The sequence below is a fragment of the Channa argus genome, chromosome 20 (assembly GCF_033026475.1).
Source record: "Channa argus isolate prfri chromosome 20, Channa argus male v1.0, whole genome shotgun sequence".
In the NCBI taxonomy this organism is placed as follows: Eukaryota; Metazoa; Chordata; class Actinopteri; order Anabantiformes; family Channidae; genus Channa; species Channa argus.
The window spans coordinates 3,696,670-3,711,980 of NC_090216.1; the positions used below are offsets into that span (position 1 = coordinate 3,696,670).

A 15,311-nucleotide genomic window follows, 5' to 3' on the forward strand; every position below is an offset into this window, starting at 1 on the left:
GTGACTTCTTTACTAACCCCGACCATGTTTGTTTAGCACCTAAACCAAACTGTGACTTCCTTTTGCTTAAAGCCAACCACACCTCTTATTCTGCACATTGTAATTATCCAAGGTTGGGGGACTTGTTGCCTTATAAAGTGGACTTTATACCCAGTATCCCATCTCCTTTTAAGCTGCCAAATGCTCCACTGTGTTCCCCAGCTAGATGGTAATATTGTTTTTCTACAGTTTGATTAGTAAAGATGGATACAGGTGTTTTATCAGTTTATTTTCTGCTGCAAATAGGGGAAAAAAGCCTGTTGCATCAGGAAACAAGGTTGATGAGAGTGAGCTAAAACCAGAGAGCGAAAAGAGGCTTAAAACCCTGGTAAACTGCTTTACACATTAAATCCATTATTAAATCCATTGTAAAACAAGAATTAATAGTTGTATTGTAATTGTACCAGAACTAATTGCATGTGTGAATTGATTCTTGGTACATTTTACACAAAGGTTTGTAGATGTAGTTTGCAAGAGAAAAGTTCATTTGACTCATCCAGACAAGTGTGTAATTGTCTCTATTAGTATGCAGCAGGTGTGAATGACTTCAAAAGACATTTTCTTAACAATGTAGCTTGGGCAGAGTGGATCTTTTTGCATAAAGTCCACCATGCGGTTGGAAGCTGTTGTGGGGGCTGTGATCTCACAAAGGCAGCTTTTCTGCCAACCAATCCCTCACTTGCTGTTTGGACGCTGGCCCAGCCCCCTCGAATCGCCCTCCTCCTTTCCCGTCTCTCTCCCTCTCTTTCTCACACACACACACACACTTTATGCTCTGTGCTCCGTCATTGCAGGAATTTTCCACTCAGCAGCAGGAGAACATTGCAGCCAGCTGTGCTGTCAATTGTAGTATATGCTTGAATCTCAGCGACTGAGTGCAGACAACCCCCCCATTCAAACCAACCCCCCCCCCCCCGGCTTTCCACATGTGCATAGCTACACAAAACACATGGGGCGCTGTACATGATCCATGCATGTCGCCCAGCATTTCCATGCAAAAGAACTTCGTGCAAGCGTGAACGTGTGTGTGTGTAGACTGTGCATCAGGACGGCGAAGCGGAAGAATGCAAATCCAACCATTGAGACCCACGGGATACAGGACAGCCTGCTAATCCTCCTCTGTGTCTTTCACTCCTTTGTACACATACTCTCTCCTTCTAAAGAATCGTACATGGATCAGCTCCAACTGTGACTGTTTTTTTTTTTCTCTCTTCTGTTTTCTCAATTTGTCTAATCCTCACAGTCTGTCCCTGTGCGTGTCATTACCATTCAGCACAGAAATCATGTGTAAACTCCTAAAGGGACATCACACACAGCTATGTACATGTAGCATGTGTTCTGTATACATTAGAGCCTTTTTATGTAACTAGGAGCCCTCCCCCGTCCCTCCCCTTCTTGTTGCCCATACATATCCCTGCTTCCTCTTGAATCAGGTCAGGTGAGGACGGCAGAGCAAGGGAACTGCCCCTAAACAGTCCCGTCACTGAATGCATACGTAATCATGGAAATCAACACCACACAAGGGAAGAAAAAGGAAAAAGGAGTTCATTTTTTTAAAACGCTGACTGGATCTGTAGCAATGTGCGTAATTCAACAGAGAGAGAACAAATAAATATGTTCTGAGCCAATCTCCAAATCACTAATCTACCTACTACACATAGTGCTGGTTGTATTTATTTGCTTTGTGTCAGTGGATAAGATTAGTAGAATGCCCTTTGCGAGAGTTTTTCTTTTTTTTTTTTTTTATTCGTGCAGGGAGAGAGAAAGCATGTTTTTCTTCTATGGAGGAAAATCATTGGAAAAACCTAGTATTTATGATTAGTCCAACTAAAAACCATCTGTTTATTAGGCCAGTAATTAAGTGGATGTTAAATAAAAATGCGTTGATTTCTAGCAGAAACACTAGTTTCCTCTCCGGCAAAGTTTGTTTACACTTAATTTTAACACACATTATCATAACTCAAAACGTTTGACGCAAACTGTTAATCTGTGAATTTTATATGTTGAGCCAACACATTAGTTTGTAATTTCATCTCATGTTCCTGCTGTTAATAGCCTGGTGTTATTGTAATTAGACATTTTCTGCAGTTCCATATATGGTACATGTGCCCAAGTACTCAAACAGCAGGGCTAAAGCTTCAAAGCATAAACTTTACTTTTATGTAATTGATTCTTTCGAGACGCATCGTTTTCCTCAGAAGTCCATTGTGAACTTTGCGTAAATGTGTGCATTTCTCAATTTTTACAAAATGTATTGTGTCGGGTAAAGAAGAATACAGTTACAGCCGAGATTAAAAGAAAAGTACTGCTGAAAGCATATCTTTCTTTTTTTTTTATAAATATCTCATTAATCTGCTGCACTGCTTCACAAAGACTGTCGGGCTGCAGGCTGCAGAGATTTGCTCCCTATCAACCACAGGAGCATTAGTGATGCCCATTACTGATGTTGGTGATACAGCCTCAAAGTTATCCCCAAGGTGTCGGAGGGAGTTGAAGTCCATCTCTTCCAGGCAAGCTCTTCCACATCAAACTGGGGAAAACGTTTCTTCGTCCACCGGCCTTTGTGCACAGCAGCTTGTTGAAACGGCCGCCGCGAGATTGGCTGTATGCTGAAAAGAGGTTACATATTTTGCCATATATGCTCATCTATGAAGGTAGAGCAGGGAGTTATCAGGGTGGGTCTAGTTTGTTTAATCCATACACAGTGAAGTGTAGAATCAAGAAATGAAATGTGTTACTGAAGACAGAGAGGACTATGATTACTGTCGGTGAATTAACTGTTTTATTAATCTTGTTTATTGTGAGCTTTAGATGTGTGGATAGTCCGCTCCACCTCAATCTGCCCAGCATTTGAAGTAGTCGCAACCTGGATTAGCTTGTTCGTCTGTGCCTTCTTTGTGGTCCAAAAACCATTAAAAATACATCAACTCCCCTGGATGACTTGTATCTTCAATCAAATCCAATGTGGTGAAGAAATTTAAAAAAAAAAAAAAAAAGTTTAAAACTGTTGGGATGTTTGTGCTGCAAAAGAGGAGATTTCATGTTCATACAGCTGACTGGCTTATTTCAGATGTAAAATTTAAGGCCATTCTGATTATTTGGGGCAGCATTTGCTAAAATGTCTCGACCACACATTTAGGACTAAAGGAACATGTGACAGAGTGGAGCGGTTTGCTTAGCTGATGTGTTTTTTTAACCAAGGTGTACAACACAGATGAATAAGCGAACCCAGGTTACAGACTGACAGATGCCAACTATGACTAGAGACATTCAGAGCTGATTGAAGACTGTGGAAAATATAATTACTTTAGAAAATGGCCTTTCAGAAAAAAGTTATCCTTTTGACAAGTTTGAAGCACATTATTATAGATACTGTAGCTTTAAGAAATCCCTTAATTGGACATCCCCATGATTACTTCCATTTGAGCTTGGAAGTTGTACTACTGAGTTCCTATTTGGAAATTTCGCTGGGAAATTCCATTAAAATCCGATACCTGACCTGAAAAGTTGGACGAACATTACCAACCCCCAACGTTAAAATCTAAGCTGTCTGCTCCACGCATTAACAGTGAAAGTAATACATTGTTTATTAGCACTTTAGTCTTATTTGTGCTCCTTTTTAGGTTATACACACAATACTGTCCGGTTTCTATCTGTAGACATGTTGCTATGGTGTTGGTACACACAAAATACTGCAGACTGCATGGTCAACAATGGCTAACCTGACAACAACTGGTAAACCTGGCTGGGGTACTGGAACACAATCAACTCAGGTGTGAAATTATTTCCAGCTCCAACTGCTGAGTTGGAATGTGAGATTGTAGCCGAGTACATTTTACACACTGGTGTGTTATTACAGTGTAACTCTTAGAGGTCTTGTGAAATGACCTTTTAATGTTAAAAGTTCTTCGTATCACTTTTGTCAACACTAGACACCCAAACTGAAAGTCTTTTTTTTTTTTAAACCCCCCAAACAATGTCTGAAATACAGGAATATGACGATTAAATGCTGTAAGAACAAAGTATTTACAAGTCAACAGAGTATTTCCATAGACGTTTTGTGATTGTTCAGTGTTTGTGTGTTCAGCCTGTGTTTATACTGATTTTTGTTTTTTACTATTGTAATAAAATGTTTGTTTGTTTATTTACTCCCAAAAATGCTGAAATTCACAATCATGAAACTCATGTTTCCACTCTTTTAAAGCAAGTAAGATGTTTATAGATGGTTAATGAGGATTACATGTAATAAGGGGATTAGAGGTGTGGTGTCTGAGAGACCGGAGCCAGCTAGACACAAAGAAAGGGAAACACAGTATGTAAACAGGCAGAGGATTGTGTTTGTGTGTGTGAGAGAGGATCTGAACTGTAGGACTAGGTCAATGCATTGAGGATATGGAGGGTTATCCTGGGACAAGTAGAGGAAGGATGTCTCCCATGTCCTACATACAAACATGTACTCCCAACAGAAACAGTATAGATCTTCTACGGTACAACACACTACAGTGACTGTCGTGATTTACCAGTTTACACTTCAGTCAAACATTTCCAAGTCTCTGAGATTCCAAAAGCTGTGAGTGAGTCTGATTTTGGGAGTGGTGAGCGCATGTTTGGACACTTTGTGCACAAGCCAAGTTACTTATTAAGCTCTGTTTACATTACCATACACATGAATCCTTCTCTTTCGCCTGCTTGTACGTGTGTGCAGTTTCTCTGTCCAGTTTTGTTGTCTGTTGTTGATGTTTGAAAGAATATTGAAAGCCACTAGAAACAGTCTTAATACTGTGTATGTTCAATTTGCAATAAAGGGCTAATAAAGTATGTGGACTCTGCATTGGAGAAATATTGACGTATTGTTTTGGTTTTATTTTTATGTTTCATTGCAACAATATCTGACTGATTGAACTACACTTTTCTAGATTATTTTTCAACACATTTAGCTTTGAAGAAATAATTTTTTTCAATTTCAAACAATAACTGTGACTATGATTTGGATCACTTGTTTTTTATTCGTCCATATGCTCGGTCTCTACCCGATTTGGGTAGCTGCGTGCAGATATTTGCCAGTGGCCTTGTCTAAATGTTGCCACAATTGTCACAATTGTCTAATATACAAAAATACAAAAAAAGTGACGAACACTTAAATAGAACCAGCTGAAAGAGATGCTTAGTGAGGCTCGTGTGTCACACCTGAGCATTAGAGAATAAGCCAACAAACCTGCTGCATCTCCAAAATACAATAAAATCTCAAAAGTATCAGTACCACTAAATACTTAATTGTGCTTTATCATATTGTATCATATTTAGACAACACAGCCAATTATAGCCGTAAATCATACGTAAATCAAAGCTGGATCTGATAAAGATCCACAAACCCTGAATCGTGAAACATTCAACAATTGAAATAGTGTGCATGGAAATGCATAGTATGCTGAAAGAACATTTAATTGCACGAAGAGCTGAAATGTGCTCTTACAAATAATGACATATTAAGATGTCTTCTTATCTTTTATTTGCTTTAATAAGATTTGTTGCTATATTCGTTTTTCACAGTGTCTTTATATACCATGCAGGACTCTCTCTTTTTTAGGACCAAGTGCTCTATATTTCATGTGTTTTACAATCTTTCTAAGTGGTATTTCCTTATAACATCAACTTGTGTCTTGAATCAGACATCAATAATGGTGAGGTCGTACATTTATTTCATGCTTTTTAGCGCCATCTTGTGGCACGACAAACCCACCAACCCTTACGTATTTCCGGTAAAGACGGAAGTGAATGTTGGCCTAAGACAGTGTGTCTGCTGGCGCTTGTCTTCCCTAAACAAAAACAAGACGCGTGGAAAATGGCAGACATCGGAGTTGACGAGCTATCGCAGCTCGAGTATTTGTCTTTGGTGTCCAAGGTCTGCACGGAGCTTGACAACCATCTGGGAATAAGCGACAAAGATTTAGGTGTGTATATTGTCTCTGGGAACCGCTCTTACCGAAAAAGCTTGGCTAACTGCAAGCTAATGCTAGCTTAGCCATCTGTTTTTAGCTAACTTTAGCCGCATCGTTAAACGCTGTTGGGAGTATTTAGGTATGTGTTCTGGTATGTTTAGTACTTTATGTACTGGTGGCATCAAACCTACGCGTAGTTTCCAACAGTACACAGGCTGGTAGTCGTGTGTAAATATCTTAACATGGATACGATCGTTGCTACGTTGCTGTAACGCAGCTAGCTAAATTTAGTTTACAAGTACAAGTATGCTACTGTTATTGCTAGTTCGTGTTAAGTCCACTTAGCCTAGTTTATGATTTTTTTTCCTTTTGCAGCTGAATTTGTCATCAGCCTTGCTGAAAAACAGCCGACGTTTGATGGTTTCAAAGTCCTTTTGCTCGAAAATGGAGCCGAATTCTCAGTAAGTTCATCAACAAAAGTTGAATTCACGAAGAGATGAAACCGTTAGTGAGCAAGGGCAACTTCACCTATTTGCTCTCTATGGCTTTAGTTTAGTGTTTAAATGTGCATTGATGCCTTTAAACTTTCCAATATTAAGAGAGTTCTCTGAAACTGGCTGAAAAACTCCCCCAGATGAGTTAAGATGATATCATCTGTGTGAGCTCTGCAAAAGCAGGTTGGCCATGATTACAAACTCCATTATGTGACCAACAAGATAATATAAGCTGAACTGAAAGTTCCTCCAAGTGATGTCATTTGAGGTGTTTTTCAGCCAGAATTAGAGAGACATGTAGAGAAGTAAGAGGGAAGTTTAATATTAATTCGTCTTCATTTACATGTAATGCTCGAACTAGACCCAAAATAACCAAGTTCAATATCAGTGATGATGATATCAGTGTGACAGACTAAGTGACCGCTTGTTGTGTTTGTTGTAGGATTCTCTCATTAGTAATTTGCTCAGGCTCATTCAGACTATGCGACCTCCATCCAAGGCATCTACAAGTAAAGGTAAGTTATTTTATATATCAGCTGCTCAGAAATTCAAGTGTAACTTTGCTTAAATCTCAAACGTTTGACCACCCTATTTAAAATGAATGAGAATTTCAAAACCGCCTCTTCTTATAACGCGCTCCCGTATATTTCCACCACTCACCACGATCTCAGTAATAAACAGAGAGGAGAATTATCACCTTTCTGAGAGCTTCAACTTAAAAACTGAGAAATTCTAAAATTGTAAAAGTAGAATTCATGTCAGAGCCGCTGTATTGGATTGCATTAGATTGTATAAGTGTACAATATACAGTGTATGTGAGCTATGTATGTAATACATAAAAATACATCCATTTTCAGCCTCTGAGGCTTTGGTCAAGCCAAAAACAGAAAAGGAGCGATTGAAGGAGATGTTTCCTGCGCTGTGTAGACCAAATGATTCAGCACCAAAGGTATGTGTTGTGATACGGGATGTGTTATACTTTTCATGCCAGCCGATAATATGTAATGTTAGCTAATTTTTTACTTGTTGTTCTCCTCAGAGGCTACTAGATGAAGATGATGCAAAGGTAGCAGCTGCTGCCATGAAAGAATTAGAGATGTTTATGCCCACAGTCAGTGGGACAGACTCCAAAGGCACCAAAAGCAGGTAAGATGGTTAAAAAATTGGCAGGAAAGAAAAATGTGGCCAGTTTCATCTTGTTTTGTTGAAATAGAAATTTCACTTGAACTTATGTTTACATGGTTCAATAATAAAGTAACAAAACCTAACAAGCAACAAATACGCTCTTTTGTTACATGATGTATTGTCTGAGTTGTCTATATTTTACTACCTCTTTATTCATCTATTATAGCAGGGCAGAAAAAAGCAGGCATCACAGTCGGAGTCGCAGCAGAAGCAGAGAAAGGGACCGCCACAGAGAACGAGATAGGGATCGGGACAAGGACAGGAGGAGACGCCATCGCTCTCGAACACGCTCCAGATCCAGGTCCCGATCCAGAGACCGTGAGAGGCAGAGAGACAGAGACAGAGATCGTGGCAAAAGAAGAGACAAATCCTCCCGCTGGTCTGAGCGCTCACCTAGCCCCAGGAAAGAGCAAGACAGAGACTCTGACCGCTGGAAGGACAAACATGTGGACCGCCCTCCACCGGAGGAGCCTTCTGTTGGTGACATCTACAATGGAAAAATCACCAGCATCATGCAGTTTGGATGCTTTGTTCAACTGGAAGGACTGAGGTCGGTATAAAGTCACTTAAGTGCTATAGTCCCAACTTTAATCTGTCTTCAGGGTGACAGCTTATCCCACTAATTTAACATTGTTGCTCTTTTTATAGCAGTCCAAAATATAAATTCTGCATGCAACAGCTGCATATGAGTTCTTGTAAAATCATCAGGAGGTGCATGTTTGTGCTTTTGATCTGTCTCTTTGTATCTAAACTCTGTCGTGTTGTACTTTCCATATTTAGGAAACGATGGGAGGGTTTAGTTCATATTTCTGAGCTACGCCGAGAGGGGCGTGTGGCCAACGTGGCTGATGTTGTCAGCAAAGGCCAAAGAGTTAAAGTCAAGGTGCTGTCCTTCACCGGCTCCAAGACCAGCCTCAGTATGAAGGTAAGACATACAGGTTCTGGTTTGTGCAGTTGGTCCTGTCCTATCTCCTGTCAAAGTAGACTTACTGCTTCTATTGGGGGCATTTAGATGATCTAATTCCGTTCCTTTCTTCCTTTGCCAGGATGTGGACCAAGAGACAGGAGAAGACCTCAATCCCAACAGGAGGAGGACCTTGGGCCCAGATGGAGGGGAAGAGATCACCATGAGGAACCCTGACCGGCCAAGCAACGTGAACCTGGGCCACGCCCCTGAGCTGGAGCAGGATGACACCCTGGAGCGCAAGAGGCTCACCAAGATTTCTGACCCAGAAAAGTGGGAGATCAAACAGGTGGAGTTTTGAACATTTGTGCACACAGTGAACTGGTTCCATATTGAATGTTTAAATGATTATATTCATACTGTTTGTCTTCCCTCAGATGATTGCTGCCAACGTCTTATCCAAAGAGGAGTTCCCTGATTTTGATGATGAGACAGGCATCCTTCCAAAAGTTGATGATGAGGAGGGTAGGAGATAGATTTGTTTTTCCCTCAGACACAGCCTATTTACTAACAATAGATATTTTATTAGAGTTAAATACATACATACATACATCCGCTGTATATTATATTACACATTATATAATATTTGCTGATTGGTTATGTTTTTTGTCACTCAGACGAAGATTTGGAAATTGAGCTGGTTGAAGAAGAACCCCCATTCCTAAGGGGACACACCAAACAAAGCATGGACATGAGTCCTGTCAAGATTGTTAAGGTACAAGGATATCGTCCTGTTTCCTGTTAAGCAAATGATTGAGTCTGACACACGTACATAAAACATGCATATTCTATTAAAATACAGACTTGGAGTGGCCCTTATTTCTCCCCTTCACTGTCAATAGAATCCGGATGGCTCACTGTCCCAGGCGGCCATGATGCAGAGCGCTCTGGCTAAGGAGAGACGAGAGCTGAAGCAGGCTGCACGAGAGGCAGAGATGGACTCCATCCCTATGGGGCTGAACAAGCACTGGGTCGACCCACTGCCAGACGGTTAGAAATCCACACAATTGTCTGTGTATCAAGTAATTTCTAAGTTGATTTTGATATGATTGGCGTGTAGATATTGAAACATCTGCCAGCTTGAAATTGGCAAATTGACTGTGCTCACCAGTCCTCGGATTTTTTTGTTTTTTCCGTTTTATCTTTGCTTTTGGCACTTATATTAATATTTGAGAATCCATTTTGCAATGTCATCTGTGTGTTAGCTTTATCAAAACCACAGTCCAGTCTGAGTCAGACATGAGACTTCCTCCGTGACAGCAGACACCTACCCTCAGGCTTGCCACTGCTGCAAATGGTTATCTAGCTTCCTGCAGCCCCCTATCTGGCCGGATGGAATAGTCTTACCATGGTTTAGTGTGCCTGTGTGCCCTCCATGTCCCCAGGTGATCTAGACAGTTTCCAAGGGTGGGCATTATCCATGCAGATCAGGCCAGGATGTGGTTACTAATATGATGAGATTTTACATGTTAAAAAGACAGAGTTTGACAGTCAAGAATTCTTCCAATCTAATTTTACAGCTGACGGTAGGCAGATTGCAGCCAACATGAGAGGCATTGGGATGATGCCTAACGACATCCCCGAGTGGAAGAAGCACGCCTTTGGGGGAAACAAAGCCTCCTATGGAAAGAAGACCCAGCTCTCCATTCTGGAGCAGAGGGAGAGCCTGCCTATCTACAAGCTGAAAGAGCAGCTTATTCAGGTTGGTCACTATTTCAAAACAAACCTAAAGAGACACTTGTCAGAGATGATCCAAGTAGGGGAGTGACTTTTGATGTGTTTCTTGTTAATCTATCACAGGCTGTTCATGACAATCAGATTTTGATTGTGATTGGAGAGACGGGGTCTGGTAAGACTACACAGATCACTCAGTACCTTGCAGAGGCAGGTTACACCACCAGGGGGAAGATTGGCTGTACGCAGCCCCGTCGTGTGGCCGCCATGTCAGTGGCCAAGAGAGTCTCAGAGGAGTATGGTTGTTGTCTAGGACAGGAGGTGAGTGATCCATTTATTTACTGGTGGTGGTAAAATCATAATGATATTCAGTAATGGCAGCTTAATGAGTCTTAACTATGAGAAGCAGATACAATACTGAACACACCCTCAGACTCTATTCACAAGGTTTCCGGCTCATTTTTATCTATGGAGGGCTAATATACGGATTATGTTGTTGTTCCAGGTGGGCTACACCATCCGTTTTGAGGACTGCACCAGCCCTGAAACAGTGATCAAGTACATGACAGACGGTATGTTGCTGAGAGAGTGTTTGATCGACTCTGAATTGGGCCAGTACGCCATTATTATGTTGGATGAAGCCCACGAGAGAACCATCCACACCGATGTTCTCTTTGGTCTGCTCAAGAAGGTGAGCAGCCTGAGTTCACATTATGTCACGATGGACAGGGGCAGAAAAAATTGGAATAGCTGCTGAGTGATTTGTTTCCCTCTTTATCTCAGACTGTACAGAAACGCACTGACATGAAGCTGATCGTAACGTCAGCTACACTGGATGCAGTGAAGTTCTCTCAGTACTTTTATGAAGCGCCCATCTTCACCATCCCTGGTAGAACATACCCGGTAGAGGTCCTTTACACCAAAGAACCTGAGACAGACTACCTGGATGCCAGTCTCATCACTGTCATGCAGATCCATCTGACTGAACCTCCAGGTTTGATTTCAGAACCTTAAGAACATCTACTGTTTATTAAGAGACCGTTTTTGTCAGCATTCATTCATTCTCCCTCATCTCCATCCAGGTGACATCCTGGTGTTTCTGACTGGACAGGAAGAGATCGACACTGCCTGTGAGATCCTGTACGAGAGGATGAAGTCACTGGGGCCTGATGTTCCTGAGCTGATTATCTTGCCCGTTTATTCTGCCCTGCCCAGTGAGATGCAGACCAGGATCTTTGACCCCGCACCTCCAGGCAGCAGAAAGGTGCCTATTAACAGTAATGTTTCAAACATACAAAACTGTTAATGTTATTTAGCCATATCAAAGTTGCAATGTAACTACAGCATCTTCATCGCTTTATTTGTCGTTAGTTCAAAAGAACACGGATTCTGGATAGAATGTCATTGTTATCTGGCTTATATTTCTGCATTGACTCTATATTTCTATCAAGTGTTGTGCATTGAACCGTTTATAACAGACTTTATCATTTTGGGTGTTTTTACTTTGGAGCAAATGTGGATTAACTTTATTCCCTCCTTTATTTTCCATAGGTTGTCATAGCTACAAATATTGCAGAAACCTCTCTAACGATTGATGGAATCTACTATGTAGTAGATCCTGGCTTTGTCAAGCAAAAAGTTTACAACTCTAAGACTGGTATTGACCAACTGGTGGTGACTCCGATCTCACAGGTACAAAATATCTTTGAGTTTTATTCAGGCAGAATAACACTAACGTCCATCCTCTTGTTGTAAACCAAACTAAATAACAGTTTTGTGGTTAATATTGGTTTTCATCCTGTGAATATAAGGCTCAGGCTAAGCAGAGGGCAGGTCGAGCTGGCAGAACGGGTCCAGGGAAATGTTACAGGCTCTACACCGAGAGAGCCTACAGAGATGAGATGCTGACGACCAACGTGCCTGAAATCCAGAGAACTAACTTGGCCAGTACAGTGCTGTCTCTGAAGGTAACGAATCACACCTCTGTTAAGATAAAGCTGGAATTATATGTGAGATCTGTTTGTGTATCTTGCCATAAACCTAAAAATGGAAGTTGGTGTGACCCTGGTAAATTGATGAGTAGTGATGCAAAGTTGGATTTGAAAACATAAATGGAGAGTAGGAGGACAAGATGGGCAGTGATATTGTTTTGCTTCGGGAGTGTAGTTTGTGTCTGCTCCTTTAGGTTCCCCTTCTTTCTTTTCATTTCAAAGCTGCTTGAACTCGTTACACACTCTGTACACGCTGTGCAGTGCCGCTATATTATGCAATCACAATAAACGTCACATTATTGTAACGTATAGCCATAGCTACTTTAAGCATCTTAAAGGAAACATAACCGGTGTCTTAATTCAACATTTGTGTTTCCTCCATCAGGCAATGGGCATCAATGACCTCCTGTCTTTCGACTTCATGGATGCTCCTCCAATGGAGACTCTGATCACTGCCATGGAGCAGCTCTACACTCTGGGAGCTCTGGACGATGAAGGCTTACTCACACGACTTGGTAGGAGGGTAAGGAAGGCCTTTACTCAGTGGTTTCCCTCAGAAGCAAAAACATAAATGGGATAAATATTCAGCAATATCACATCTTCTACTCCTTCAGCTTTCACTTGACTCATGTGCTCTCACATTACTCCAATTTCATTTTCTATGGATGTCTATCTTGTAGATGGCTGAGTTCCCTCTGGAGCCGATGCTGTGTAAGATGTTGATCATGTCTGTGCATCTGGGCTGCAGTGAAGAAATGCTCACCATCGTCTCCATGCTGTCGGTGCAGAATGTCTTCTACAGGCCTAAGGTATGCTGAGTGCATATCGTTATGTTTTAATTTGTTTTATTAAAATGTTGTGTACAATGGACAGCTTTCTTAAATAACTTAAAAACTGTTAAAATGTATCATTATTTTGTTGCTTCTCTTGTCAAAGTCCATGGTAACTCATCAATCTATTTATTTATTTAATTTAATTTAATTTAATCTTTTGGTTTTATCCTTTGAGTTCAGGGTCCCCACAGCAGATCATTTTGTCCACAGGTTTATTTGGCACAGTTTGTCCGCCAGGTGCCCTTCCTGATCCAGTTTATTAAATTTGAATAAATATTATTAAATATTGTAAGTATAAAAATTGTTAAAATGACAAATGGTTTACAGTTTGGCCTTCTATTTTGTCCAAGACAAACGTCGTTAGATGGTTCACTGTAATCCAAACACTATATGAAGAATTCATTTTATTCTATTTATGTTGTTTAACCTTCATTAACCACCCTATCAAATCCTTTAAGGTTAGCAGGTTAGTTTCATAAGAAACTCGTGAGCTCTTTTAACTTCATTTAAAAGTTTTATTGGTCCATCTGACTGTTTTTATTATTATTTTATTCAGTTGAAACACCAAATTGTTCCGGTAATTGCTCAAAGTTTTACTCATTCATTATGTTCTTTTTTTCTTTTTTGTTTTGCAGGATAAGCAGGCGTTGGCTGATCAAAAGAAGGCAAAGTTTCACCAGCCTGAGGGTGATCACCTGACCCTGCTGGCTGTCTACAACTCCTGGAAGAACAACAAGTTCTCCAACCCCTGGTGTTACGAGAACTTCATCCAGGCTCGCTCTCTGCGCAGAGCCCAGGACATCCGCAAGCAGATGCTGGGTATCATGGACAGGTATGACAGAGTTATCATAGCAGTAGAACTTAGCATTTAATTAAAATTGTGTTGAGTCCTTATGAACATCCAAACTGCTGTGTTGTCCTCAGACATAAACTGGATGTGGTTTCTTGTGGCAAAGCCACAGTGCGAGTCCAGAAAGCCATCTGCAGTGGCTTCTTCAGGAATGCAGCCAAAAAGGATCCTCAAGAAGGCTACAGAACCCTTATAGACCAACAAGTTGTGTACATTCACCCATCCAGTGCTCTGTTCAACCGGCAGCCCGAGTGGTATGGTAGCACTTCAGTCCTACGAGTTAAAGGTGATCTCAAACATTCAGCTACTTAACATGTTGCCTTTTGGGTCCACAGGGTTGTTTACCATGAGTTGGTGCTGACGACCAAGGAGTACATGCGAGAGGTGACCACCATCGACCCTCGCTGGCTGGTGGAGTTTTCTCCAGCCTTCTTCAAAGTGTCTGACCCCACACGCCTCAGCAAGCAGAAGAAACAGCAACGCCTCGAGCCTCTGTACAACCGTTACGAAGAACCCAATGCTTGGAGAATCTCTCGTGCCTTCAGGCGGCGTTAATATGCGACTTGAGGAATGGAAAACAGTTATGTTTAAAGTGACAATAAAGTCAGAGCAGGGCTGTGTACCAGCACTGGATACATGGTCAGACTTGTTTAAGGTGGTATGATCGCGGCACAACAAGCTGTGACATATTTGTAAAATTGTACACATTGTACATTTTCCTCCAGCAGTTCCTTAAAGAACCTGTCTGGTTTAGAGTGGAAATGGTATCCTCATGGAAATAGAAATTCCCAAGCTTTTTAATTTTAATAGCACTAAACAAGTAAAAAAAAAAAAAAAAGGAAACCTTTCCAGATGTGTTTTCTGACACAGGGCTTTTAAAGTTTTCTGTGAGGGAACCCTGCTAAACAGTTGAGTATTTATGTTTTTAATACCATAATATGCCTGAATGAGGACCATTTATATGTCAGACAGTAAAGATGGAAAAGTTTGATAGCTATTGTACTGTAAGTGGGACAGCTTCCAGTCACTTGTCTGTGTATCTGGGAGTGTTTCCTCTGTATATTTGTCAGTGGCTTAACAATATGTCTTCATTAAAAGCTGATTTGTTTTTTGTTATTTAAGCTTGTTGGATTTAATTGTTAACTTTCAGTAGTGTAGAAGGGAAGGTACAGAGATATTTTCATCAAAAAAACCCCAAAATGTCAGTTTTGTAAACATTAACTTCACAAGTTAGAATAAGAAGAGTACTAGGAACAATAAAGGGCCTCTGTGGATAAAATGCCGAGTTAAAATGTTATATCACGTGTTTTATGTGAAGTTGTGACCTTGATAAAAATAAGAG

At 40.8% G+C, this 15,311-nt stretch overlaps 1 protein-coding gene across 3 annotated transcripts; it reads left to right on the forward strand.

Moving 5' to 3' along the window:
* Positions 1-5,805: 5,805 nt before the first annotated feature.
* dhx8 (DEAH (Asp-Glu-Ala-His) box polypeptide 8) lies at positions 5,806-15,085 on the forward strand. Of its 3 annotated transcripts, none has more exons than XM_067487565.1 (23): positions 5,806-5,990; positions 6,354-6,439; positions 6,915-6,987; positions 7,330-7,421; positions 7,512-7,618; positions 7,824-8,207; positions 8,438-8,582; positions 8,704-8,910; positions 8,999-9,086; positions 9,239-9,336; positions 9,464-9,611; positions 10,142-10,323; positions 10,422-10,616; positions 10,801-10,986; positions 11,079-11,289; positions 11,378-11,559; positions 11,847-11,987; positions 12,107-12,262; positions 12,672-12,809; positions 12,967-13,095; positions 13,755-13,951; positions 14,044-14,223; positions 14,305-15,085. In XM_067487565.1, the coding sequence occupies exons 1-23, from the start codon at positions 5,882-5,884 to the stop codon at positions 14,522-14,524; spliced, it is 3,654 nt and encodes a 1,217-aa protein (XP_067343666.1). In that variant the 5' UTR covers positions 5,806-5,881; the 3' UTR covers positions 14,525-15,085. The 3 variants fall into 3 exon arrangements, with proteins under 3 accessions (XP_067343666.1, XP_067343667.1, XP_067343668.1); XM_067487566.1 differs by having other exon boundaries at positions 7,827-8,207; XM_067487567.1 differs by lacking the exon at positions 6,354-6,439 and having other exon boundaries at positions 5,851-5,990.
* The last annotated feature ends 226 nt before the right edge of the window (positions 15,086-15,311 follow it).